Source organism: Enoplosus armatus, chromosome 6, assembly GCF_043641665.1.
Source record: "Enoplosus armatus isolate fEnoArm2 chromosome 6, fEnoArm2.hap1, whole genome shotgun sequence".
NCBI lineage: Eukaryota > Metazoa > Chordata > Actinopteri > Centrarchiformes > Enoplosidae > Enoplosus > Enoplosus armatus.
Genome location: NC_092185.1, coordinates 8,624,542 through 8,652,031, shown reverse-complemented (window position 1 = coordinate 8,652,031; position 27,490 = coordinate 8,624,542). Strand labels below are relative to the sequence as shown.

The 27,490-nt window shown below is 42.0% G+C and overlaps 1 protein-coding gene across 1 annotated transcript; it reads left to right on the top strand.

Annotated features, from left to right (window-relative positions):
• The first annotated feature begins 468 nt into the window (after positions 1 to 468).
• sema3e (sema domain, immunoglobulin domain (Ig), short basic domain, secreted, (semaphorin) 3E) lies at positions 469 to 10,277 on the top strand. Its single transcript, XM_070906821.1, is given in 16 exon segments — positions 469 to 579; positions 927 to 986; positions 1,307 to 1,426; positions 3,375 to 3,468; positions 3,745 to 3,861; positions 4,420 to 4,562; positions 4,657 to 4,771; positions 5,849 to 5,918; positions 6,000 to 6,144; positions 6,477 to 6,702; positions 6,944 to 7,035; positions 7,481 to 7,522; positions 7,733 to 7,899; positions 8,229 to 8,317; positions 8,674 to 8,789; positions 9,633 to 10,277. Coding segments are annotated over 16 exon segments (2,193 nt in total). The 5' UTR covers positions 469 to 483; the 3' UTR covers positions 10,134 to 10,277.
• Positions 10,278 to 27,490: the final 17,213 nt, after the last annotated feature.

Genomic DNA, 27,490 nt, shown 5'->3' with positions numbered 1-27,490 from the left:
ACATTTACTGATGATAAAACAAGCTGTGATGTAGTTCTAGGACCAAGCCAATGTCTCATAGAAGCGTAGCTGAATTGAGAGAGAGGACACATAGGTGCCACACGAGAGGAAGAGATGAGATGGAAAGATAACCCTGCTGTTGCTCTCTGCTATTCTCTTGGGAAAGCTATGAATCAGAAACACATGTTGCAAAACACCCTTGGCCATGGGAGCAGTTGGTTACTGGAGCAGTTAGAAATCCCTTGAGGAAAGGGTTTGGTCAAATTTGCTGGTCAGTACAGGCAAGAAGCAAAATGAGAATCCATGTTTGAAATGAAAACTCCATCATTCTAGCTATCACCACCTAAATTACAGACTTCTATTGTGCTGCTGTAATTATTCTGCCTTTTTCTCTTTGTGTGTGTGCTGTTGTATGCAGAGCTTGGGCAGCTGAACAGGACCTGGGTGTTCCAGGGACATGGAGCGTCTCTTCAGCCCCAGACCATGCTGCTGGATGAGGTCCACGAGAGGCTTTACGTTGGGGCCAAGAATACTCTGTTCTCCCTTAGCCTGGACCAGGTTAATACACACCACAGAGAGGTAGGCCTGTTTCCATCCCTCCCCGACTGTTAGGAAGTGAGACATGTTGAACTCACACACCCATAGGGCAATAGGTAAGCCAACCCTAGTGTGCATGTGTGTGGCTTCATAGGTCTGAGTTCAGTATCAAACAGTACTCTGACTGCGTTTTTTAATGAGAAACTGAAATGGTGGCATAATAACCCTGCAAGATTATTATGCTGTGTAGAATATACACCAAATTTTGTATGTACAAAACAATTTAGGGTGAAGCAACACTATTGTCAATATGACAATTTCCCCCCCGGGGATCAATAAAGTATTTCTGATTCTGATTCTGATTGATGAGTGCACCTGTTTTCTTTCAGATCCAGTGGGCCAGTACGGAATCTCAGATAGAGGAGTGTTTGATGAAGGGAAGGGAAAAGGTAAGGGACACCCTCTACATGGCTGCATACGCTGCATGCGTTGGTAGTATGGCTGAGATTTATTTATCAGGAGCAAAGCACAAATGCCAGCTTATAATGTGCATTTATATATACAGTCTAATTATTTTATTATATAGGTAGGTAGGTTATTTACATATCTCACAGTGCTCATTAACCTTTGTTTAACCTGAAGTATTGATGTTATTGATGATGCAGAAAAAGCCTGGCATTTTTCCATTACCGCCCTTGTGACCCCTCACCCAAACCTCCCCGCCCGACTTCACCCACCCACTGTTTCATCTCTGTATCTCCTCCAACAGCCGGAGTGTGCAAACTACATCAAGGTCTTGCAACAGTACAACCAGACCCATTTGCTGGTCTGTGGAACAGGAGCCTTTCATCCCATCTGTGCCTTGGTCAGAGTGGGACACACGGGGCAGGTGAGTCCCAAATGCAGAATTAGAGTTAAATAATTAAGTGATATTCAAAGGGTTCCTCCTGCCAGAGACCTTTTCAAAGTCAAACAGCACTTTGACATGACTTGACTGTTAATCCACGGTGGATGTTTCTAATTATGCTGTTTCTTTCTTTGCCTGCTTTAAAAACTGTGGTTGCCTTTTGTGATCATCAGACTTTCACTGCAAAGGACTGGCAGCAAAACAGATTATTCTAATGAAAATGTTGCAGATTTCTTCGTAATAAAGCCAGCCGAATTCCCCATTGTGCTCCTCGTACTTCACTACTCTTCCCTCTTTAGATGACCATAGCCAAAACCTTCTTCATACTGTTCCGATAATGTTTTAGCCAGGAGCTCCTAGAGCTGTTAGTACAGCTTGGACCAATGAGCAGTTAAAATCTTAAACTCTCTTAAAGAACTTGAGTTTATCCTCCTAGCAACGGGGATGGAAAAGACAGTGAGTAAGAGAGGGTGGAGTTTTTGTTTTCCTCAGTGGGAGGGAATTGTTTGGCACACGGTTTTTATTTATATTAAAAGAAGTTGACACCACTACTGTCTAAGTAAAGAGAAAGAACAGGCCAGAAGCTGCTTTCTGTAGGAGCAAGTTTGAGGTCAGCAAAGACTAATGTTCTGTCTCACTCAGGGGTTAATTTGAGTGTACGTATGTGTCAGCTGCCTGAGTGGGATTTGGGTGCACAGGAGTGTTTTGCGTGCATACTGGTGTCCATGCAAAATTGCCTTCATACATCTGTGCGAGCCTGTTTGTCCACAGTATGACACATATCTCCCAGATGTCAAACATGGAACAGTCCTGTGTGTGTGTGTGTGTGTGTGTGTGTCTGTGGCGTATTTAGAGAGCGAGGAGGGGAGGAGGTTTCCACCCTGCATTCCAACACTGGTCCAGTAGGTCAACCAGGCCAGTTGCACCTTCCAAACAGGAATCACTCTCAGCCATCACTCATATCATTGGAATGCTCATAGAGTGAGCTAAACTGAATCAGTATAAGCAACCTAATCTCTCTGCCGCACATAAATGTCATACTTGGTGTATGAAATTACATCTTGTCTACAATTGCTATTAAACTTGAGCCAAATAATATTTTCATAACGTTAAATTATGATAGAAAATACTACTACCATTTATCAAGCCAACCACTGACTTAACAAATCAAGTATTAATGCACCACTGGCTCAGACACTTCTTACTGCATGTAGAGGACTATTGATTCAGCCCATTTTACCTATTTTCCATTGGGTTTTGATAGACCACATTACATGATGGATGAGTTTAACCCAAAAACTGACTTCTGTCACAGTACTACTAGTCACAGCGCAGTGGGGTTCCGTGGCTACTCATAAATCAATTTATGACATCCCCACTGATTTGCCAGTGACAGTCATCAACACTGTGGTGGCCCACAACATATGAGCTGTGGTTCTAGAGGGAGTTCAGGGTATATACGTGTGTGTGTGTGTGTGTGTGTGTGTGTGTGTGTGTGTGTGTGTGTGTGTGTGTGTGTGTGTTTCTGCCAGGGCAACAAGAGCAGAAGAGTAGAAATAGTGAACTCACTATAATAAAAGATCAGAGCATAGTCGGTTATATACATTCAGACAACAGTCATTCATTTTGTCATCCATCACTCCTTGTCTCATCTTTCTTATTTTTTCCTCTTTCTCATTCATCACTTTCCATCACGCTCCTCTCTCTAACCCCCCCCTCTCTCTCCACCTATCACCTCCTGGGGTTTGTCTGGATGTTGTTACAGCCCTTGCAGAGTACAGCTTTTGAGGGTGTGCTTGCAATATTTATATTCATGCATATTTGTGTATGAATAACTATGCCTTTATCTCTGTGTGTGTGTGTGTGTGTGTGTGTGTGTGTGTGTGTGTGTGTGTGTGTGTGTTTGTGTGTGTTTGTGTGTTGCCCTCAGGACAGGCTGTTTGCTGTTGAAGAGGACAGTATTATGAGTGGCAGAGGACGCTGTCCATACGACCCCAACAGTCCCTGCACGTCTACGCTCTCCAGTAAGACACTGCTTACTCTATGACACTGTCACCCACCACCTCACCATCAGCTGAGCTAAAAGCACAGTTGTGAGATGGCAATGTATGTTTTCATTTTAGCTGGATGAATACACACCATGCAATTCCTCGTTCCTCTGACCAGTCAATACTGCCATCTTGTGGTCTTTTTTCATGTCAGCATTTTTACAGCAAAAGGTTGGTTGCATAACATGTGCATTGTTATTCATTGAGTTGTTTTCTTTTTGGATTGCGTGTGTGTGTGTCTGTGTTCATTAGGAGGAGAGCTGTATATTGGCCTGTACACTGACTACTGGGAGAATGATGGTGCTTTGTGTCGACTTAACAACCAGACCTACACTCGCACTGAAAGAGACGACAGGCAGCAAATCAATGGTTGGTGTACATTACAGGAAAATGATCACATCTCCTTTTAAATGCAGGGCAAACAGATATTGTATACGTGCTAACAAATCCTAAGTATGTTATATATAATATAATATAATGTTCAGAAAAATGAGATGCTATTCACATGAGATATAATGACTAGTGCAAATGTTTTGTACGTATATTCCTTCCCAAACCTCGTAGTTTCATAATACTTAAAATTAAATGAGTTGGTTAAATTAAATGTTAAAGAAAATGAAATGTGACACTGGCCAAGATGTGCTGTAGATAAGTATGCCTTCCACAAGATGGCAATATAACTGTTTACATCAGGACTGGTTATATTTGAAGATTTGTTAGCTTGTATTGTTTAGTTAGATTTTTAAATAATCATATATCTTCAATCAATATCTTCACAAACATACATATTTTCAGGCCTGGCTTGACAAATATTAAATTACTTTAAAGAGATTCCTACCATAAAATGAGTATGAATTTAAAGCAGCAAAACCACTCCTCCTCTACGTTTCATTCCAAGCTTTTTGTTACAAATTCTTCTTCCTACAGAACCTAAGTTTGTGGGTTCAGCCGTTATTCCTGACAACGACGACAGGGATGACGATAAAGTTTACTTCTTCTTCACTGAGCGAGAGACGGATGCTGAGGGAGTGAACAAGGCTGTATATACTCGTGTTGGACGAGTCTGTGCGGTGAGAATGCAAATACTGTAGAAAGATTTCTGGGCACAATCCAGCCAAAGCCAAAGTATTGCACTCACATCCTATATCTGCCTTCATCCCTCAGAATGACCAAGGAGGACAGAGAATGCTGGTGAATAGATGGAGCTCCTTCCTGAAAACTCGTCTTATCTGCTCTGTGGCTGGACCAAATGGCATTGATACTCACTTTGATGATCTAGGTAGGGCTATAAGGAGACTGTTTGCATACCGTCTTATTTATTAAACTTTGAGTGTTTATGCTTGACAGTAACACACACATCTGCATCTACATCCCTCAAGATTTGGAGAGGCTACATTGTGTGTATGACCTGCAGTAACCAACACTTAGTAGCCAAGTAACACATTTCAGCACTTGGGATTGTTTATTTTAGGTGCACAGGAAGTGTAGAGTGACTAAAACCCCAGTGGGTGCCTTTCATGTATTACCATTACATTCAAGTCACAAAGTGAGGAGTTCAATTTACAGAAAAATAGATAAACTTTCTTTGGAAATACCAGAAAGTCGTTTAACGATGCTTACTGCTGTTCTGAATGTATTTCCAAAATCCATAAAGGCTCTCACTATCTGGATGGAAAGCTTAAGATTTTACCTGTTTCCCAACCTGTTAGAAGTAATCATAGTAGTTAATTTACTCTAAGTGCTATTTTGGGATACTTGTACTTTACTTGAGTATTTCCATTTTCTGCTGCTTTATACTTCTACTCACTACAAATCAGAGAGAAATATTAAATAAATAAAGTAAACCAAATTAGCCCCACTTTTACCACCTGCAACATTAACATGATGTACACATTAATGCTTCAAATAATTATAATCCAATAATATAACAGTACATGATTCTGAAATGGGCCATTCTGCATAATGAGTACTTTTACTTTTGGTACTTCAGGTATATTTTGAAGCTAACTTTTGGACTTTTTACAAGATACCTCTACACTGTGGTATTGCTACTTTTTAACATAAAACATCTGAGTGCTTCTTTCACCACATGGGGTAATCTTAGGACCTTGAGTTACAAAACTCCCAAAAGACTGTCAACTATTTCAACCAGGCTAGCAGCTCTGTGAAGCTGCACTGCTGTGCTTTGAGCTACATGCTAACGCCAGTATGCTAACATGCTCACAATGACAATGCTAACGTGCTGATGTTTAATAGTTATAATGTTCATCATGTAAAAGTTGATGAGACATTTCATAAAAATGTCAACCGAGTGTGGCTAACAAACAACAGCTAAATTCTACATTTGGTGTTTCAGAGGATGTGTTTGTGCTCAAAAACAAGGACGGGAAAAACCCAGAAATCTTTGGCCTATTTAGCACAACAAGGTGAGTGGAGGATAAGAGCAGCATTTCATACAGTCACAATTTTACAATCCATCAAATCACTAATAAAAGCTTCTTTTGCAGCGTGGTGTTTAAAGGCTACGCAGTGTGTGTCTATCACATGGAAGATATCAGAGCTGCCTTCAATGGTCCATTCGCCTACCGAGAGAGACCTGAGCATCACTGGACACCTTATGAGGACAGAGTCCCCTACCCTCGACCTGGATCTGTGAGTCTTATAATCTGAATAAAATAATGTTTATGGAATTTCATTCCCTGATGCACCAACATTATGCATTCACAGCACTCTCCATTAGTCTGTGTCCACAACAGATGTGCTTTGAGAGGGGACAGTGTTGAGAGCATGTAGGACAGCTCTGGTGAATGTCAGCACTGTTACAGCTACCTCAGCAGGTCATACAGGGACAGTCTGAGCCAGACTAAAGAATGTCAGCTTTTTTTTCTGCACTGCACATAGTGCCGAAACAATTAATCTTCTGTCTCTGTCCCTGCTCCTTCTTTTACTCTCTTTACTCTTTCTGTCACACCTTCCTTTAATAGTGTGCCAGTAAAGTGAACGGCGGTGGCTTCTCCAGCTCTAAGGAGTTTCCAGATGAAGTTTTGCGGTTTGTGCGTTCTCACCCTGTGATGTATCATCCAGTCCTGCCCCAGCACCGCAGACCTGTTCTGCTGCAGACAGATTCAGGCAGGAGGAAGCTGACCCAGATCGCCGTAGACAGAGTCCAAGCCCAGGATGGACACTACCATGTTCTCTACATCGGCACTGGTACACAAACTGTGCAGAATGCCATACATGACTCTGCAAAATATACATGTTACTATTTGCAAAATGTAACACAACAGGAGATACTCTGAAAATTTGGGTTCTCAAACACCCTTGACATGACATTTTGATCATATATAAAAAAAAATACATTTGTGGAATACTAATACAACAGTTATATAATGAGGCAGAACCTGAGTTTTATGCCGTTACCTGTAAAACTGTCAATGTCTTCTTTCACTAGATGACTCAGTGGTGTTGAAAGTTATCACCATCTACAACAAAGACACAGACACTATGGAGGAGGTGTTGCTGGAAGAGCTGCAAGTATTCAAGGTACTCTATTTTTAACTACAAAATGTAAAAGCAAAGTAGACTTCGTAACCCAGCAAATTCTGCATTTCACGGCATACATATTATAGTCAATGATTGCGGTTACACTATAAGAGAGATTTTTATGAAAACACTGATGGCTTATTTGCGTCCTTTCCATCATCAGAGGGGCACCAGTGTAATTGTGCAGCCAGCCCACAGAGAGATTGTCAGAATGATCTGAATATATAAATTCTACTTAGATCAGTTATATTTTAAAACTAGTCTGCAAGCAGTGGCTGCTGCCATTTTAATTAAGACCTGATTTGGGATGGATAGAAGCATGACGGCAGGCCTCCAGTGACAAAGAACTTTTTGTCAGCTCTTGTTACTTTTATTCTTTTACAACATGATGAACCACTGATTCAACTTCCTTTTTGAATAACAGTAAGATGATTCCTATTTGCAGGTGCCAGCACCAATAAGAGAGATCATAATATCACCTAAAAGGGTAAGAGGGCCATCTGAATCCTGATACTGTTGTTCAATCATGCAATTCTGTTGTTTAGCCACAAGATGTTAACATTGCAACACTTTTCATTAGTTTGTATCAACATAGTTGTGGCCTACTTGTGGCTATGTAACCTAGGTGAATAAGGCAAAGACAGAAAGCATATACATAAACACAATTAAACTGTGTCTTCATATTAATGGTCCACAGCAACAACTGTATGTGGGGTCAGAAGTGGGTGTGGCCCAGGTCAGGCTGCATCAGTGTGACCTCTATGGCTCAGAATGTGCTGATTGTTGTCTGGCCAGAGACCCCTACTGTGCCTGGGATGGTCTCACCTGCTCCAGATACTACCCTGCTGGAGTCTACACCAAGAGGTAACCGCGTACACACTTCCAAGATAGGTGTGTGTGTGTGTGATATCAGCTGTTCACACCTTTACCAGTGCACTTCTGTTCCATCACAGCATCTTGCCCTGAATGTCACAATGCTCTGAGGCTGGTTTACCAAGTCATTATCACAGGCTGTGAGAGACAGAACAGCCAGGTCTTATGTAAAGCCTATCAGTATGCACATGATTACCTCCCCTCCTCTTTTTATCTTTCTCCCTCTTTGCTTTTTTTTCCTCTTTCATTTCACCCGTCTCTCACACTTTCATCACATGTTCAAAATGACTCTCTCTTTACTTCCCTCTCTCCCATCTCAGCCGACGATTCAGGCGGCAGGATGTTCGCCATGGCAACGCCGTCCAGCTGTGCAATGGCCTGCAAATTGATGGTTAGTGTATAAATGACTGTGTGATGCGTGTGTGTGTGTGTGTGTGTGTGTGTGTGTGTGTGTGCATGGGCATTCTTGTGTGTATTTACTTATATCGCTAAATTTTGTCAGACAAATACTGTCTTCAAGCAAGTAAATGATGCAGTTCTTCAGAAGCACTAGACTGAATATGAAAAAATATGAACTGTTCATGTGTCATTGCAGAAGGAGGTAAGAGGTTAGTGTGCTTCTACTGTGACAGTGGATCGGGGTAGAACAATCCACTCTATGTTGTCCAGCTAATAAAAGGTCACGGCAGTTCCTTGCCATCTCTCTCGCCTCACTATCTTTTATGATGTGCATGTGTTTGTGTGTAGATGAACAGTGGCACAGAGCTGAGGAGAGGCTGGTGTACGGTGTGGAGAACAACAGCACTTTACTTGAGTGTGTCCCTCGATCACTTCAAGCCAAGGTCCTCTGGTCCATACAGAAGGGAGGAGAGAAGCACGAGGTGAGTTTGATGGACCTATACATGAAGAAAATACAAATGTAAACATACTGAACATATTGCAAACACAAACATGTAAAGATACAATACACTGGAAAAAAAAGAAGTAGCAGAGTGGAGGTGAACTATTGAAACTTTAAGGGTCAATCAATTTAAATCATATTTTGTCATTTACTCCTATTGTGTACTCCACTTCCAAAAACATGTTTTTCTTATTGCCCCTGTAGATCTGTCTAGCCGTGCAGATTGTTTGACTTGCAGCTGAGGTTTCTGCTGCTACTTCAGTGCAATTGTGGTGAAAATCAAAGCAACAAGTATTGCAATTTACATAGTGAGATTTGTGGACTACCCTGACTAATTGGGACATAGTTTCTGGAAAAAAATATGTATTTGTTGGGTATTCATTTTTCAATGTGTAGAGCACCACAAACAAAATGTCATTCTACTTGATGGTACTGCGGTGGTGACTGAAGTCTCAGCGCCATACATCTCAAAACCCTGGGAAATGCACTTGAATGTACAAGAAGAGATTTTGATGTTTATGTCTTAAATATTTAAATATGACCATTTTATTTAAACATCCAGCGTATATTGCAGCAAACATAAACCTGGAGTAGTAATATACCTCACAGAACCTTAAGTACAGAAGTCACTGTACTTTAGTGAACTATTGTACTACTATGCCTTAATTTATCATTTACTTAGTTTAGTTCTGTAGGGTTTTTAATTAAAATTCCTCCTGGGAGAAGAACAAATGCAGCAGCAGTGTCTGAATTGCGAGACTTAGATAATGGCTACATCAATGGCTAAGAAAAAAAATCGTTTTGCTTTTCTTCCCCTGTGTAGGTTCAAGGTGATGAGCGGGTAATCATGACCTCTCATGGGCTGCTGTTTTTACGAGTGAGAAGCGCCGATGCTGGTGTGTACGTGTGCCAGACTGTGGAACATGGATATGTGCACACATTATTACGTATCTCTCTGCACGTGCTCAGAGGGGAGAGGGTGGAGTCAGCGATCCACAGGGCTAATGATGGCGAGGGAGAGAAAGCTGCAGCTCCATGCCACTCCTCTGTGGGCCCCCCACCAGGTCCCAGCATCAGCCCCAGGGCTCTGGTGCCATCCTCAGTCCCAGGCCCCCACTCCAGGCTGTGGTACAAGGAGTTTCTCCAGCTGATTGGCTACGGGGATGCCCAGAGAGTAGAAGAGTACTGTGAGAGAGTGTGGTGCTCTGATAAAAAGCGTAAAAAGACCAAAAGGAAGTATATTCCTCTGGGTGGCGAGAAGAGAGGGAAAAGAAGGGGAGAGGAGAACACCCACCGAGCGCCCAGGCACACCTTGGACACCTGAGGAGAATAGACTACACACACACACACACACACACACACACACACACGCACACACAGTCTAAAGGTCAGACTCACTCACTGTTTGCATCATGTAAAAGGTTTTCACTTTGCTTTTAACAACAGCAGTAACAGAAAAACAGCAGTAGCAGGCTGTCTAGCTATTGTAGCTACATTTACACTCAGTAGTTTGACTGTGATGTTTCCACTTATTTTAAAAGGATACATTTTGCCTTTTTGTGTGGTGTAACCTGATTATCTGGTGCAGACCCATGGGTAAATATTATAAATGTCAGTGTCAGTAAAGACCAGAGGCCATGGGAGGAGACGAAGGATTAAGCGACGTTGCCTCTGATCTGAAGAGACAGAACATAATATATCAGCTCCTGTGGACTGACCCGGCCCAACCCAGCTGTCAATCCAAACGCACACAGAGACTGCTACACTAAACCTCTGCTCCGCCTCTCATTCAATGGCTGATTATGACAAACTCTTACAGTATCTATTATGAGAGAAAACAACTATGTTAAAGGTAACAGCCTTCTAATCTTTTTAGGACTATGATAACTTATTTTCTTGTTCTCTACTTTGAGTTCTGTAGTTGTTTAGATGTCATAAACTGGAAAATATGAAAGTGTTGTTGTTTTTTTGTACAGTGAAAAACGCTTTGAGCTTTATGATACTGCTAATTTGATTATAATGTGGTCATGGCTGTGGTGTGTGTGGCTACAGTGGCCACAAAGCATACAGTAAGATGTTGCAATGCCACTATTATGGATATTTGAGGCATGTTTTAGTTATAATTATGCCCTCAATGGAAATAATCACTATTTAAGCACTTGTAAAAACTGTCACAGTAGATGAAAAGTGGTCCAATCAGTGGATATTATTGTTATTGTAAGTGTCTATATTTACATCTACAATTGTGATCAAATGTACCAACAGTATTGTGTGTATTGTATATTGTATTTATCTAAAATTCATGTGCACATCTGGCAACTATAACTGTGTATTCAAAAAGTCATCCTTCTCTGCTGGCTGTTCCCTCCTCTCTCTCTCTCTCTCTCTCTCTCTCTCTCTCTCTCTCTTCCTCCCTCTATCACCCTTTCCTCCCCTTTACCCCACTTTTATTTGTCAGTAACGATGTTGCAGATGGGATTCATGATAATAATAATAATTACCATTGCAAACAGAAATGTACCACACCACGTTTCCCTCAGAAGAAAAATAGACAAATAAATGTTAGGGTGACCATCTAAGCATGCCTTAAGCAAAACTAATGAGTCAGCCTCATGAATATTCAGTTAATTCTGAGATGACAGAAACATCCAACAATCTGGTATTACAGTGAAATGCATTGTAGTGGTTGTGCTAATATTAGAGTCTGGAGGATCACTTTTTTTCCATGTCATGCCTTATTTATCTCTTAATTTAGTCACTTTATCTTTTTGACCTTGTTGTGTGGTAAAAACAGCCGCTTCGTCTCTGTCAAGGCCTTATATCGTCACTCATTTCCTTGAATATTTGAGTTCTGACTTAGATTGAAAATGTTGTGTCTGCTATACCTGCCATTAAAAACAGATGGACCATCCTTCCCTGGTGTCACCTCTGTGGTTTAGCCATCAATAGTGACAAAGTATACTCAGTCCATTTGCACACACACACACACACACACACACACACACACACACACACACACATATATTGTGTGACTGAGCTGATGAAGCGAAAAGAAAGAGGTAGAGAGAGAGCCTTGTGCCACTTTGATTAAAACAGAAACAAAACCAAATAAACTGATATTTTCTGTTCTGTTTATTATGTAATGCTGTGTTTTATCAGGCAAGTCAACATAATATTTAAACAGTTGCTTTGTTTCCTAGTATCGTGGAATGTGCCATATGCTGGTGAAACACAAAATCTGGTAAAACCAGTAACGACTGGTTATCTTTTTTTTTTTTTCTCACGGTGAGCTGCGCACTGGGACACCATGCTCATTCAAATTCTGTCTAGGTCTACCTGAGTCGATGGGGTGCTGAAGGCATTTGAGAATGGAATTCATGCTGCTGATTTATTCCACATGGCTACCATAGCAACAGGCTCTGAACCAGTTCAGCTCCCCTCCTCATCAAAGCTCCCTCTTCTCTCTCTGTCAAGTTTTAACACTGTTACTCTGGCCCCTGGGTCCCTCTAGCCAATGGTCCCTGTAGCCGCTCATATATCACACTCTAATGTATGAGACTGGTGCTCTTAGTTAAACTCAAAAGAAGCCTCTTCCCTTCTGGGACTGATGCTGGCATTTGCCTGCTGGATGGAGCTTCTGACCCCACAGATAGATGTCATCTGAGCAGCTTTGGGAACAGATGCAAAAATAGAGCTTTAATCTGGAACAGCACACATCTTTTCCTGAAATCGTAAATTGCAAGGTTGAAGAAGCCAATTTAATGTAACGAAATGCTATAAATCCGTTCATTGATCTACAAGGGGATGAAAAGGTCAAAGGCCACTACAATAAACAGGCTGTACATGGTTTTGTCACTGTGTGAAGATGACAGTGCTCATCCTTTTCCTCTGTTGGCACCCCTCTCGCCTTTTTCCTGCCACCTTTGTTGTCCACACACAGCACTGTTTCTATCAGGAGCCAGTGCACCAGAACGCTTTATTACAAGTGAAAATGTCAGACAGAGAAGGAGAGGTTATGAGGCAGTGGAAAATGAACATTGGAGGACAAACAGTAAATGAGCCTCTACAGCTAGTAACACTCGTGTCAATGTGTACAGAATACTGTATGTGTGTATGTGTACATGTTTTTGCCACATGTGTCTGTGTTTGCATACAGGTCTTCATGGGTATGTTGGCTTAAATAAGGATGAAAGCCCAGCAGATATGAACAGATCGATCCCTCTCTCTCTTTTCTTCCTTTGATTTAGCGTTATCAGTGACATGCAAAGCTAACCTCATACACACATCTGAAGCACACCCCCATGGCAAAATGTCTCTCGCTTTCATACCATTCACTTCATAAACTCTGTCGTTTCTTTCTATCATCCTGACCTGTCAGCTACAGATTAAAGCCTCTGAGAAATAGTTGTTCACATTCAGGATTTAGCTTCAACATTAATTTAGATCCTCATTACAGTGCCCTGTTGCACTGCAGTGCTTTAAGTATTTCCATAAAATCCACCTTGCTGGATTTGCTCAAATCTAAGACCATTTTTGAAATAATATTCTAGCATCTGTTTATGTGTTCAGTCAGGGTAGGCCTTCATCTTTATCTTTAGATGTTCTCTGCACGTAGGTGCTGCAAGGTAAGGTTACACATCAAATACAATCGATAAGGGATCCGATAAGCAGTAGTGGCACAGGCAGTAGCATGTCCTGCAGATCAGGTTAGGACAAAGGGGGCCAGTTTTGAAATACGGTGCGTATTTGTCACCAATAAACATGATGACGACTTACGCACACAGTGATAAGCATGCAAAATACACAAAATATATAAAGGGAATCTGAAATAATATAGACGTCAACACACTGTACAAATAATATAGACGTCAACACACTGTACACACAAGCAGTGTGTCAACATGTTCTATGTGTTATCTCGCTGACACAGCTGTCCCTGAGGTACAGTATTTCCCCTCAGCAGTCAGTATGTTAAATAACCAGCATGGAGAGGTTGGACTGACCGTTGCAAAAACGTAATTTTGCGTATGTGTGTTTATTCATCTGTTTGCGTCCATAATCTTTGTTTTTGTCCCACATATGCCTTCCAAAAGCATATAACACCCACACAACCTAATAAAAATTAAATCCATTCATTCAATATGATTCACTAGGCTGCACACGTGTGTTTGCCTCTCCACGATTCCTGGGAGGAGTTTGCATATATAAAAGATGCCTACCACCCATCATCCTGTGATGTTTCCCACAGCTCACATACCTCACAACACACAAGAGGCTTAGAGAAGACAGCCGAGGGAGTGAGAAAGATGGGAGGCGTAGATCATCTGACTTTTTCCTACTGCTGATAGCCAAAGGAAAGCAGAGAAGACAGAGTGAGTCAGTGAGAGAGAAAGTGTGAAGTGAGTGAAGCAGTGAAAAGGAAAAGGAAATAGAGAACAGAGGAACTTGTACCCAGGAAGGTGTGTGATGTTAAGCTCTGCTCTCTCCTCACCTTGGTTTTGCCTCTCATAGGACCAACAAGTCTTTGAATTATATTGCTGCCTTATCTGCCAACCTGAACTCCAAGTCTTCCAAGAGAAGTGGCACAGGTACCTGATGCAAGTGAGAAACACAGATGCCCTAAAATACAGTGAAAGCAACCATGTCTGACAGGTCTAAATTAGTAATGCTGTTTAGCACAGCTAGAAAATAACGACGTTTCATTGTCATGTGTTTTTTATTTTTAGAACGCATTTTCAGCAGAATGCAGAATAAATCTAACTGTGCAACTTTGTTTGGGTGCCTGTATCCGTGTCTGCATGCATTCAAGTACATTATGTTCAGTGAAAGTAATGCCCATGCCATGAATGTGTGTGACGCAGTGAGTGCTGTGTCATTAATCTGGGTGTAATCACTATATTCGTGTCCATGTGGGGGTTGTTCTCTCCTCTAATCCATCTCTTTATCCCTGCATCTTTCTCATTACATCACTCTGACCTTTGCACTGTGGCAGCCCCAACAGCTGGCCAAGGCTGTTAAACAACAAATAGCACGTGCAGTCAAGCAACCCACCACATTGCCTCTACATACTGGTGGAAAACAGGAAAAGCAGAAATCAGAAAGTGCAGCATTACACACAAAAAGCTACAACACGATACACAAACGATACTGTGGTTTCACTCGAGGATCACTTACAAAGGCTTGACTATAAATACAGGGATATGAAATATGAATGCTTGGAGTGTAGTAGCAGGGATTCCTCTATATATACAGCTGGAGATCCAGCTGAAATGCATGCATTGAATATTCAAGGTCTTATATTTGATTAAGTAAGCATATTTTGTGTGTTCCACTGCAGTGAGTTAGGTGTTGAATGAGCTGCTCTAATCAATATGCCTACCCTGATATTCTCCCTTTGTCTGTTGATCTTTATGGACATATATGTTTTTATTTGAACATGGAAGTTGCATTTTATATTATATTGAATTTTCCTTTGGAAGAAAATCAACAAAACTAATGGTTTGGACATGTTTATATGCTGTATATGACTGTCTGTCCTCAAAAAGGTAATTGAAATCCAAATCGATAGAAATAGGTCTACCAGATAATAACCAGATAACAACTGTGATATTTTGATGAAGATGAAACACCCCGCTGTAGAGAGGAGATAAGAGATGAGGAAAACAAAGCACATGACAACATTTCATCCAATGCTGAGTAAGCCAGCCCCCCCGACTCAAAGCTGCATTGAGAGACACTGCTTAAAGCTGCAAGGTACAACTGAAAAGACAGAATTTCTTCCACAGAAAAAGTAAGGATTTATGTGAGTGATCTAATTAAGAGTATTAAGCAGCTTGTACACCCTTTATGACATTTTCAGAAACGTTCTCCAAAGCGTCTTGTAGTACACTTATACTTTGTAAGTGATTAAGTTAGATTTGTCTAAAATGTAATACATCACTGATTAACTCTCAGCTTTACTTTTGACACCCAGTACTTGCTACATAGATGACTACAGCAGAAAAGACAAATGTCAAAGGCAATCTAATTTTGCAAATTTGCCTCAGCTGTGCATAAAAAGATTTCATCAAATATTCATATTGCAAATAATATTCTTGCAAATTGGTTATAGTTCTATTTGCAGCACCGCTCTGAGCTGACAGCATTTCATGATAACATAAAACAATTCAGCTATGAAATTAATTCCCCCAATGGAATATTACTATGAGGTACTGTATACTGTGTATCTTTGTCTGCAGCACTTTGTCTGTCACAAACTTCTTTAACATTGAAAATAAACAGACTTTCCATATCTGAGGTGAACTATTTAATTATGGCTCAGCATCTGTAGAGGAGGGTATGTTTTTATGAGTTCTGACAGTATTATAATACCATACTCATTAATTTTGAGGGAATATTTCTCTCGACTAATCTAAAATAATGTATTTATAATTTCAGAGCAAAATCAAATAAATTTTTTTTGTTGGCATGACTGTTGTCTGTGTTGTTCCTGAACAAGATTATGCAACATCATTGCTTTACTTACTGTTTGTTACTATACAAAGTCAATGTGTTATTTACATTTTTGCTTTTCATCGCAACACCCGAAGCATTTTAGACTGCCTGTGTCTCTGTTCTGTCATTGTACTTCAGCACACGTTTCCAGTTTTGGTTATGGAGTTCTTGCCATTTATAATTTATAGGTTCACATTTGAGTCATATCAGTTTCAAGTCACATACATTTCTTTCTCCTTTCAAAGGCACTGTCATTTATGAATGAATGCATTACCATACCATGCCAGCACTGTAAATAAATAACATACATAATAAGCATACATGTGTATTCATTCTTTCTACCCGAGTTATAGGTCTGTGAATCAAACTCGTCATATATCTTACATCAACCATGGCTTTATTGAATAGTGTTGATCAATACTACTATATGCACATTAGGGTGGGATATCATACCAACAGCTGCAAAGTACTCTGGAAGCGCATGAGGAGGCCACATGTTTTTGAGTTGATCTACACCTAGAAATCATTTTTTTACTCACAATTTAGTAACACTGCCAACTTGCATTCAAGTGGAAGATTTGCTGTATCCAGGTGTAGATGTGTGGCAGTTACACTTGAAGCTGAGCTGCATAAACTTGAGAAATGATCCTCAAAATGGACTGTTCAAACATTTTATGGGGCACTTTCTTCAGTGAATACATCAGGCGCCAATAACACGGCAATGTGTGTGCATTATGGCAGCAGGCAGCTGGGAGCCTGTGGTTGCTGGTGAATATTTGATGAGAGAATGGATCCTCTCCCTGGGCAGGTTGAGTACAGTGTGCATACTCAATCGCAGACACAAGCACACACACGCAGGCATACACACATGTACACACACACCAGGTGGTACTGTTTCTCTGCTGTTCCACAGTCTTACGCCAAGCAGGTGCCAGTGAAGGTGATATTAGAGCATACTGCATAACTCCCGATGAAAAGCACACCAGAAAGTGATGCCTCTCCATGGTCTCCATCTTAGAAATCATAGGGAGACACACTCACGCACACAAGCAAGGTCATCTTCTCTTTTTCACTCGTAGCTGTCAAGTGGCAAGAGAGGAACACTGAGAGAGAGTCAAAGACAAAGATGACTATCTATGAACTCATAACTGGTAAATAGACTCGAGAGGTGTGAACACTTTCGGATATGATGGAAAAGAGAGCCTAAATGAATAGATTCATAAACCGTACCTGGCATTGAAACAGAAATGTGAATATTTGAAAAGAGCATTTCTGTAAATCATTTGGGTTTCTTCGAAAGGAAAATATGCACCATGGATACAGTACCTGCCTGTGAACTGAACAAGGTTTGCTTCTGACACTGTACACTGGCGAGGCCGGAGTCCTCAGGTAGTCTAAAACCCCATCTTCTTTTACACCTCTTCAATTATATACAGCCTGCTGTCTAGACCTTCACACAGCACCCCTACAAACATTCTGATGTCCACCTCATTATAGTTTTGTATATTCAGTGGTAGGGTGAATAAATTTGGCCCGTTTCAGTGATTTTCTGTCACATGGTTAACATTTTTATTTAACAGGCTTCCCCACCATAACAAGGAAAAACATTGCAGAGAACTAGATGCAGATCTGTGCACTTTCTGATGCCTTTGAATATTAGAGGCTACTAATGGCTACAAATATTAGATATGTCAGATGCAAGAAAGACAGGGAGGACTTCGATCTCAAGGCATTTGCAAGTTCCAAGAAAGGCATACATTAGCATTAAAGCAGCTGCAGTTCTGCTGTGTCTACCTTCCTTTTCTATCATTGTCCACTCCATTCCTGTTGTCACATCTGTCGATGCCTTATTTCTCTCATGTTTATGGTATTTATCAATTTAGTGTCCTCATTTCCATTATCAGACTAGATGTATTTTTATCCTACCCACAGTTTTTTCATTTACATTTACATCCTCTCCCATCCTTGCCAGTCTGACTCTGATCAGCAGTGATTTCCTGCTCACTGACTTGCAGGATTTGGGGGCGTGAACTGTGTTGTCCTCAGAATTCTCCCATGACATGGCAGCAGAGGGAGGGGCTGGTGGTAAAAGCCAGATAAGAGTAGGGGAAGTAGTGATAAGGGTGTACCGATGTCCTGTGGATGCTGTCTCTTTAAGAGTATTTTTAGTATGGCAGATAGCAGTGGTCACTCGTCAGGAAGAAAGACTGGGTGGCTTTAGAGTCTTGTGCAGCGTTCTGGCATGATGCTGAGTGAGGAAGTGAGAAGGCAAAGCACACTCCATGCTCCCTCGTGACACACAGGGGACTGCCAAGGCTTGGTAACTCTACCTGCGTATCATGCGCATTCTAACACAATCCAGTTATCAGTCAGTCAATTACATTGTTGGAACGTTTATAACGTGTGACAAAGTACTGGCTTGAATCCGTCTGTGAGTAAGTGTTCAAGAGAAAAAGGGTCCCATGATGAACCAACTTCATTTTTTTCCCCACTTTACTTACTTTACTATTAGCCAGACAATAGAAGCCAATATATTGGCTTTATATATTGGCTAGTTAATATGATACAATACGACAATAATACAGCAGATCACATGACACAAATTGCACCGACTTTAAATGCCATACTTGAAAACCAGTTTATGTTGTTGACTTCAATTTTCTATTTGTCGTTTTGGTGTATTCCACCGGTATTTTGGTTCCATCTAGTGTGTAGTGTCGTGAGTCCATATTTTCCCCTCCTCGGGGCAGATATGTAAATTTAATGACACTGGCAAAGTGTGTGTGATCAGGTTACTGTATAGATTACATGGTGACCCTGCAAAACACAAGCACAGAGACCTAGAGACCTAGAGAGGACAGCAATACACCTCCATGCAGGTTACCGCTCCACACTGCTCCGGCTCTGCTCCAGAGAAAACCATGCCGGGGAAAAACTGCTTTGCCTTCCTCAAAGCACAACGTCAGAGGTGGGTCTTTTTGCAAATGTTCCATTCCCAAAATACTTTTAAAAAAGTCATTTGTAAGTGACTGTTTGGCTGTTGTTGTTGTTGTTGCTGTGGAAGTTGCAGTCTCATCCATGAGAATTACAGCTGAGGGAGTTAGAAACTGCGAGGCAGCATTATGCTCCAGTGTGTCGGCTTAATTAAACGAGATAAGTACTGCTTCTGAGCTCTGTTTGTTTGAGTGTGTTTGTGTATGAGAGAGCCCGATAGAGAAAGACAGAGAGAGAGAGAGAGAGAGAGATGTGTGTGTGGGTGCTGGGATCAGTCCCGACCGTGCAGAGAAGAATACAAATGCTGTATAAATGTGATGTCTTTCTAATGGTGTACGCCTGAGTGAGCAGAGAGGCAATGCAGCAGAAAGGAGAACCACGGAGGCACCTGGTCAGCTGTCAGATGGGACATGACCTCATGTCTCTATTAATGTTTGGAAAATGGCTATCAGGGATAAGTACTTTAGTAGAAAGCATTAATGGACTCTGGATTTGTCCCATGACGGTCTGCACTGTTGCCTCTTAGCAAGCAGGTACTGGTTTCAAACCAGTGTGTGTTTCCTCCCACAGTCAAAAGACTTGCAGGTTAGGTGCAAGTGAATGTATGTGTCTGTATGTGCCCTGTGGTTGACTGGTGACCTGTGCAGGGATGTACCCCACCTCGCTCCCTATAGGCTTCAGACACCTGAACCTTGAAAAGGATAGGTTTCTTCTCATGGAGATCAGCTTTCAATTTCAGCCCAAACAGTATGAACTGGAGTTAGTTAGTTATTGTAGTTAATTTGTGCTTCATTTAAATGTAAGCTGGAAGCACACCATATTTTAGACAGGCCTGTCATTGAACTGGTTACACTCTTTGGTAATACTCATCATCATTACTAGATGTGGATGCTAGATGTGTGATTGTATACCTTAACTTAACCTTAACTGAAGAAATCATGTGACTTGAGGGGTGAGTGTGGAAAGAAACATATTACTACAAGCTTCTGGTAAATGAATGTAGGCTTTGTGTCTCCATTAGGACTGCTAAATCACACCACAGAGAAGGAAGCAGAGTGACTGATGCTGTTCCTCTCTTGAAATTCCTGCTGGGAATTTTCTTTTTTCTGCTCGAATGGAGGAAACAACAACAAAAAAAAGATATCAAAAATGCCCTTGAAAGGAATTTTAGCTCAGTCCCTCATGTAAATGTGTTCACTACATGTGTGATAAAGCCAGACAAACGACCCTGCATGTGACACGTTTTGATATTCAAGATTTTTAAACTGCTCCCCATGAGCAGCTTGAATTCTTTTCACTCCTCAATACACACGAGAGCATGCAGTTCATTTTGGGGTCCGTTTCTACGAATGAGTGATGATGTTAAAGACTATGATGCTTCAGCTGGGTGAGCGCAGGATTTAAGACTGGTCTGGCGTAATCAGAGAGTGCGGGGGAGAAAAAAGGATGGTGACAGTGGAGATTGTAGTTATTGCATTTAAACTGACAAGCGGGGGGAGATCAAAAGAAAAGAACATGATGGTACCGCATCTGGTGATTGCCTCCTGTCTTACAGTCTTACATAACATTGTTGACTGACAAACACGACTCTTTTGTGGAGCAGGCTGAAAGCAGTTTAACAACATCAAAAACATTAATGATGAACTCAGATTTTTAGACAGTTGTTTACTGTCAATCGCTTCAAAACAACAGGCCACACAACCGCAGTTATAAAGGATATATGGTGGTTCATGGGTTAGACAAAACATAAGCATGGGCATATAAGGACATTAGGCCTGCATTGACATAAATTCTATTCTGATACTCCACAAAAACAGGAAGAGGATCATCACTTAATATAGCCAGCAAAAAGATTTTCAAGTACCAGATTGTAAGGATGAGGTAGATATAAGCAGTCTAAGATTACTTTAAGGATTTGTGGCCCATGTACGTGCCCACAGCAAAGCCTATAGCCCCAGATGGAGATTGTGCTGATGAATGTTTCCTGTCTGTGTGTGTGTGTGTGTGTGTGTGTGTGTGTGTCTGCAATGAAGCCAAATCTGGCACTTTCCAAAGAGAGACCATAGCGATTCTGCCGCTCACACATCACACGTGACGTAACTCTTCCACACGCCCCCACACCACTTGCTCTCCATCCTTCCCACACATCTCACTCACGCTCACCACATACTGAATAGGAATTTATCTACTGTATGTCGCGTGCAAATTTGCATGTGAGTGTGGGGAGCATGTATCTGTTTTAGATAAATCATTCTCTTTGATGATAAGTAATCATTGCTGGTGAATTATCTTTCTTATGGCAGAAGGGTGATCAATAGAGGTGAGAGCTTTTTCTTATCTTGTAAACCTACAGATTGTATTCTGTAAACCAATTGACAGGAAGGGTAGAAATCAAATGCTTTATTTTAATGTCCTGAGGGTATTAACTGTGATATTTATATTGTATGAGTTTTTTAACAGAGATTTAGTTAGAAAGATACTAATGCTTTTCAAGGATCATGGTCAGTTCATGGTTGGACAGAAGTCTCAGCATGTCTATTCATCTGGCCTGAGCTGAAAGGAGAAAAGAAGAAAGCCGGCAAGTTTTTTTTTTATCACTCCGACAGTGGCACAGGATAAGATTGCCCGGATTGTCTCTTCACATCACATCTGCTCTGTAGAAAAACTCTCGTGGGAGAAATGCCAGAATAAGAAGGCCAGCACAGGAAGAAGAGAGAGGTTACACAGACTGAAGGGGTGCTTTGTGCCTGTGGGTGTTCACTTCCTATTCTCCACAAAGTATTCTATAAACTAAAATGCAACCAACAGCAAACACCCTTTAATTTAGGCCCAAGAGGAAATGTCTAGACGGTGTATGCACAGGGGAAGAATTGCGGCACAATTAAGAAAGGTGTCTATAGTCCAAAATGCATCTGTTTATGCAAAATAAAATAACATGTCATTAGCTGTAGACTGTGTGTAACCACACTATTTGCTTTGCAAACATATTGACTGATGTCCAAAACTGGAAGCTGTGTGGATTATGGCCAGCATATTGTGCATGGCGTAGCAAAACTGGAGGCTAGTCTATAAGGAGCGATTAGGTTTGCTAAACTGAAGAAGAGAAAATAATTTGAAAAGGCAATGTTGATGTTTAAGATATGTAAGATGATAGATGGTCTATCAGTGTAGGAATGACAGTACTTCTTCTTTCATCATATCAGGTATAGACAACTATCTTCATAAAGACAAAGGGGATACATGGCCAGCTTCTGAGTGATGACCTGGGGTGCAACTGTACACACAGAAGTATCTACAATCAACGCACAGATGAAATACACAGTGCCTCGCTAGTGCTCTATGTTCATTTATGTCCAGTGTACGTTAGAGAAAAAGCACGTGAACATCATAATAGATTGTGGTGTTTTGAAACGATTGTTTGCAACAACAAAAAAAGAAAATGATCATGTGAAATGGAAGTCAAAGTGACCTTCCATCTGGTGGCTCAGCACACTTGGAGCTAAAATCACATTATCCATCTATAGGCTACTACTCACGATCACCACAGTGACATTTCAAATATGTCAACGGTCGCTGAGAAAATGTTCAACATATCAGGCAGGGCGGGTAAATCTTTAGGTCCTCGCCGTTGATCGCACGTGACTCCGGGGGAAATAAATCGCCTTGTCCCCTTTAATTTCAATTTCCGTGCGTGACATATATTGTGATCACCTGTCAGATGCGGCGCCTGCGCACTGGAGTGGGAGGCGGAGTGGATGCTGATCGCTCTCTATCTGCTGCCCTGTGCCCTCCATCCCTCGGCGATCAGACAGACACGGACAGGGGATATCCGAGGAGGTTTGGGCGAGGATAGGGACACAGATCTGCTGTTGATGAAGGTACAATTTCCTCCGGTTTCACTGGAATACCGCGCTTCGGTGTTTGACATTGTGACCGTGGAGGGTGACGGATGCTCGGCTGCAGGATGGGAGGAGATGAGTGAGGGGGGGACACGGAGCGGATAGCAGATGGTATTTCGGGAAATGCCACCGGTGACAGGGCTTTTGCTGGGTTTCCTCGCTGGTTTAGGCTCGTTTCAAATAATTCAGGATCGTACAACATTTAGACTTTTCCGAAATATGAACAGGCTCCCGGTCAAGGGCACACAAATAGGTGAGAGTGTGTTTTTTTTTTTAAATCTCCGCTCACTCGTGCCGCACGGAGCTGTCATCACCTCGTGCCCTCTGCGGACTAACATGTTTTCGGGTTTAGAGCTGTCGGGTTATTTTTTTTCTCTCGTTACGATTAAACGCTGTGGTTACATCAGATCCACTTAACCGCCTCTGGGTGAACCATTGCTGCCAGTGGACTGAGCGTACTAAACGTTGAATCCATATAATATAAACATAGTAGATGTTATACTGACAATAGCTCATCACAGACCTGTGCTGCCCTTGATGTTGCTTTTGTGAAGGAAAGTATCAGCATTCACTTTCCATGCGTTATTTGACGGGCCCCTACCCGGATGTGCAGTTTCTCCAGAGAGAGCGCTAGATTTCCTCTGTTTACTCTCTTGCTGCTGTAAAACATGTCCTGCATGAGATGTCCTCAGTACCCGACACTCGGTGTTATTTGGGTTATCGATGAGGAAAACCCGAGGACGTGATGAGATGAGAAAGTCGATTTTTTTTTTGAAGGTGGTAGAAAAATAGTAATCTGCAGCTGTGAGTGTACTTTGAATGGCCATTTGAATTGGGTTTGTAGTAGGCTAGCCGGGTCTATTGAGAGCGGTATCCGCCTCCTGTGTTGCACATTGGTCTGTATTGTATTTCTGGCTGAAAGGGATCTCTGAGGTTTGTATACGCTGTGATCAACAGGGCGGCTCTGACCCTGTCCATGGTCCTGAATGCAACAGTCGGTGCGGAGTAAATCAAAGTGAGGCTGAATCATTAATGGCTTTCTCTGTGTAGAGGCGACGATTGCTATGCAAAAGATAATCGTTTCAGCCGGGATGAGAGTACATTTTATTTGTCAAGCACTGTGGTGGGTCACGGAGGCAGTTTCGTCACATTTACAGTGTATTCAAATGTAAATTCCTCTATTGTAAAATGTGCAGTTTATGGATTATGATGAAGATGCACCCTTCTAAACTAGAGAGTTAACCACATCATGTTGTGTAACATAAAGATGCTCTCCTAAGTGAAGGAGTTATTAGAGATAACTTGGTTATCTTGGAATGACATGTTTCCTCTGCTGTCATTATACTTGAGTACGCTGTTGCGGCAGGGTTTTTATTTTGTTTACCAGACAGCGTATTGGCTCAGACAGTAATGTAAATGTGGTTCACAAATTCTCACGCTCTCTTTCGTTATCCCTCCCTCTTGTCTTGTTCCCTGTCATCTTACACTTCCTCTCTGTCTGTTTCTCATGCATTTAGGAAGTCTGATGTAGATGCTGAGCCAGAGGAGAGCCCAGGGAGCAGCAGCAGCAGCAGCAGCAGCAGTGGGGCTGTAGATGCTCTCTCCACAGCTCCGGCCCCAGCCCCCCCTCAGGCCTCTACAGGAGAGCCAGGACAGAGAGGAGACAGCTCCTGCTCTGACTCCGACAGTCCTGTAGATTCCAGCTCTTGCGAGGAGGAGGAAGAGGAGGAGGAGGAGGAGGAGGAGGAGGAAGAGGAGGAGGACGAAGACCCCACTATGTTCTCCTCCAAATTCCTTAGCGGGGCCAACCCCCTCAATGCCGTGTCCTCTGCTGTAAATAAGTTTGGTTTATTTGGAGATGATGGGGAGGGGGATAAAAATCGGAAAGCCCCTTCCCAGCAGGGGGGGAAGCTATCTGGAGAACAGCAGCCAGAAGCAGGCCCTGGCAAAGGCCCTCAACAGCAACAGGGACCCCAAAAATCAGGCCAAGGCCCCCCAGCGCAAAAGAGCCAGCCTTTCCCTAAACAAGGATCACCACAGCTGCATGGGAATGGACAGGCTGGACCCCCAAACAAGCCTGGTGGGCAACAAGCTGCTCCAAAGGGAGGTACACAGCCTGAAGCCCAACTTAAAGGAGAGCCACAAAAAAATCAACCTAAGGGCCCACCACAGCAAGGTTCACCTAAGCCTGGAGCTCAACAACAGATTCTGACTAAAAGTGGAGCACATCCAGAATCTCCAAAGGCATCATCTCAACAAGTTCCACCTAAGACAGGGATGCAACAACAAGGGCCTGCTAAAACTGGTGCACAGCAACAAAAACCTGCAAAGACTGGGGTGCAAGAGTCCACAAAGGTTGGGGCACAAAATACTGGACAGCCACAGCAGGGGTCACCAAAAATTGGACAGCAACAACAGGGCTCACCTAAACTTTCACAGCAACAACAAGGTTCATCGAAGGTGGGACAACAACAGCAAGGCTTCAGGACTACATCCCAGCAGCAATCCTCTAATAAGCCCGGGACTCAACAACAGGGCTCTAAGGGACCTGGTGCACCTGGCCTGTCCCGGGCAGGGTCTTCATCACCGGCAGCAACCAAAGCCGGACCTCAGTCAAAAGCAGTAGCTAAGTCCCTTTGCCCAGTTTGTAACACCACAGAACTTAATATGCACACCAAGGAACCACCTAACCATAAAACATGTACACAATGTAAAACCGAAGTGTGCAGCTTGTGTGGCTTCAGCCCTCCAGACTCTGATGTAAGTAGTGGCGTAGTATTTTGTCTGCTTTTGTCATGTTTTTTTTATATTTTTTTTATGACTATGCTTTGTTCAAACTAAATATGCATGTATTTTATGTCTGTAAAATATATAGTACATACCTTTTGCTATTGATTTTATATGGTTCTCTTGGCTTGACAATTCAAATTTCACTTATATTCAGTCCAGTCTTAATTGGTGAAAGATCATTCAACGTTTTATTGCATATATGATTTAGATTTACTATTACACAACGCACCTATACCATACCTTTACTATAATACAATTGTTATACAACATTTTCAACACCTTTCTGAGGATGTCTTGAGAACTGTCTTTTGTGAATTGTATGTTTTTTCTTATACTTTGTGTGCCTCAATATTTCATAATTGTCAAAATATATGTATATTTTCTATCTTTTGTATAGGGGCGTGAGTGGCTTTGTCTTACCTGCCAGATACAGAGAGCTCAAGGAACTTCAGAACCACCAGAACCTTCCATGAAAAAGCCCACACCCAACAAAGTTTCTGCTGCTCAAAACCAGACACCCCCTGCTGCACATGTCAAAAAAGAGATGTCAGCACCAGGTTCACCTCAGAAAATGCAGTCTACATTGGCAAAAATGCCAGCCAAGGGTGAAGCTGCTAAACAGGTCAGCCCAGCGTCTGTTCAGAAAATGACACCTGAGACCCAGAGAGCGTCAGGGTCTCAAAAACCAGACCAGACTAGTCAAACTGGACATAAGCAAAGTGGTGCCACTCCAGCTCCCCAGCAGGAGTCAGGAGGTTTATTTGGCTTTGGTGGTGCAAAAACTGAAGCTGCAAAGCCTGAAGAGTCAGTGACTGGGAAGATGTTTGGTTTTGGTTCCTCTATTTTCAGTTCTGCATCTACTTTGATAGCCTCAGCTGTTCAGGATGAGCCCAAAACCACACCACCAGTTTCCCCCAAAATGCAGTCTACAAAGGAGACCAAATCACCTATTGTCCAAAAGTCAGGGCAAGACAAGAAACAAGAGCAACCCCAGCAGTCAAAGGCTCCTCCAGCAGGACAGGCCAAAGTGGACAAAGCTCCATCAGAGATTCCAAAGGCAGCAGCAGCTTCCCACAATGTTCCTAACACAGGCAAATCCACTTGTCCACTCTGTAAGATGGTGCTCAACATGGGCTCGAAGGATCCTCCCAACTACAACACCTGCACTGAATGCAAATGCACTGTGTGCAACCAATGTGGATTTAATCCCATGCCAAATGTTAAAGAGGTAAGACATGTGTGAAATTGATTAAATCAACTCATGAAGGAATGAATGAAGAATTGAAGAAAGGGAAAAAGGAAAGAACATCACTATGTCATTTTTTAATTTCTGAGGCAAATTGCTTTTGTTTCCTGAGTGATGAGAACCTGTCAGCTGGTTCAGTCTGGGTTGTTACATTATTGCCTCAATGTCTCCAAAGTATTCATTACTTAGATACAGTACTGTAGCATGCTCATGACACTTGTGAATTACGCTCTGTGAAGCTTTGGAGTGGTATTTGCC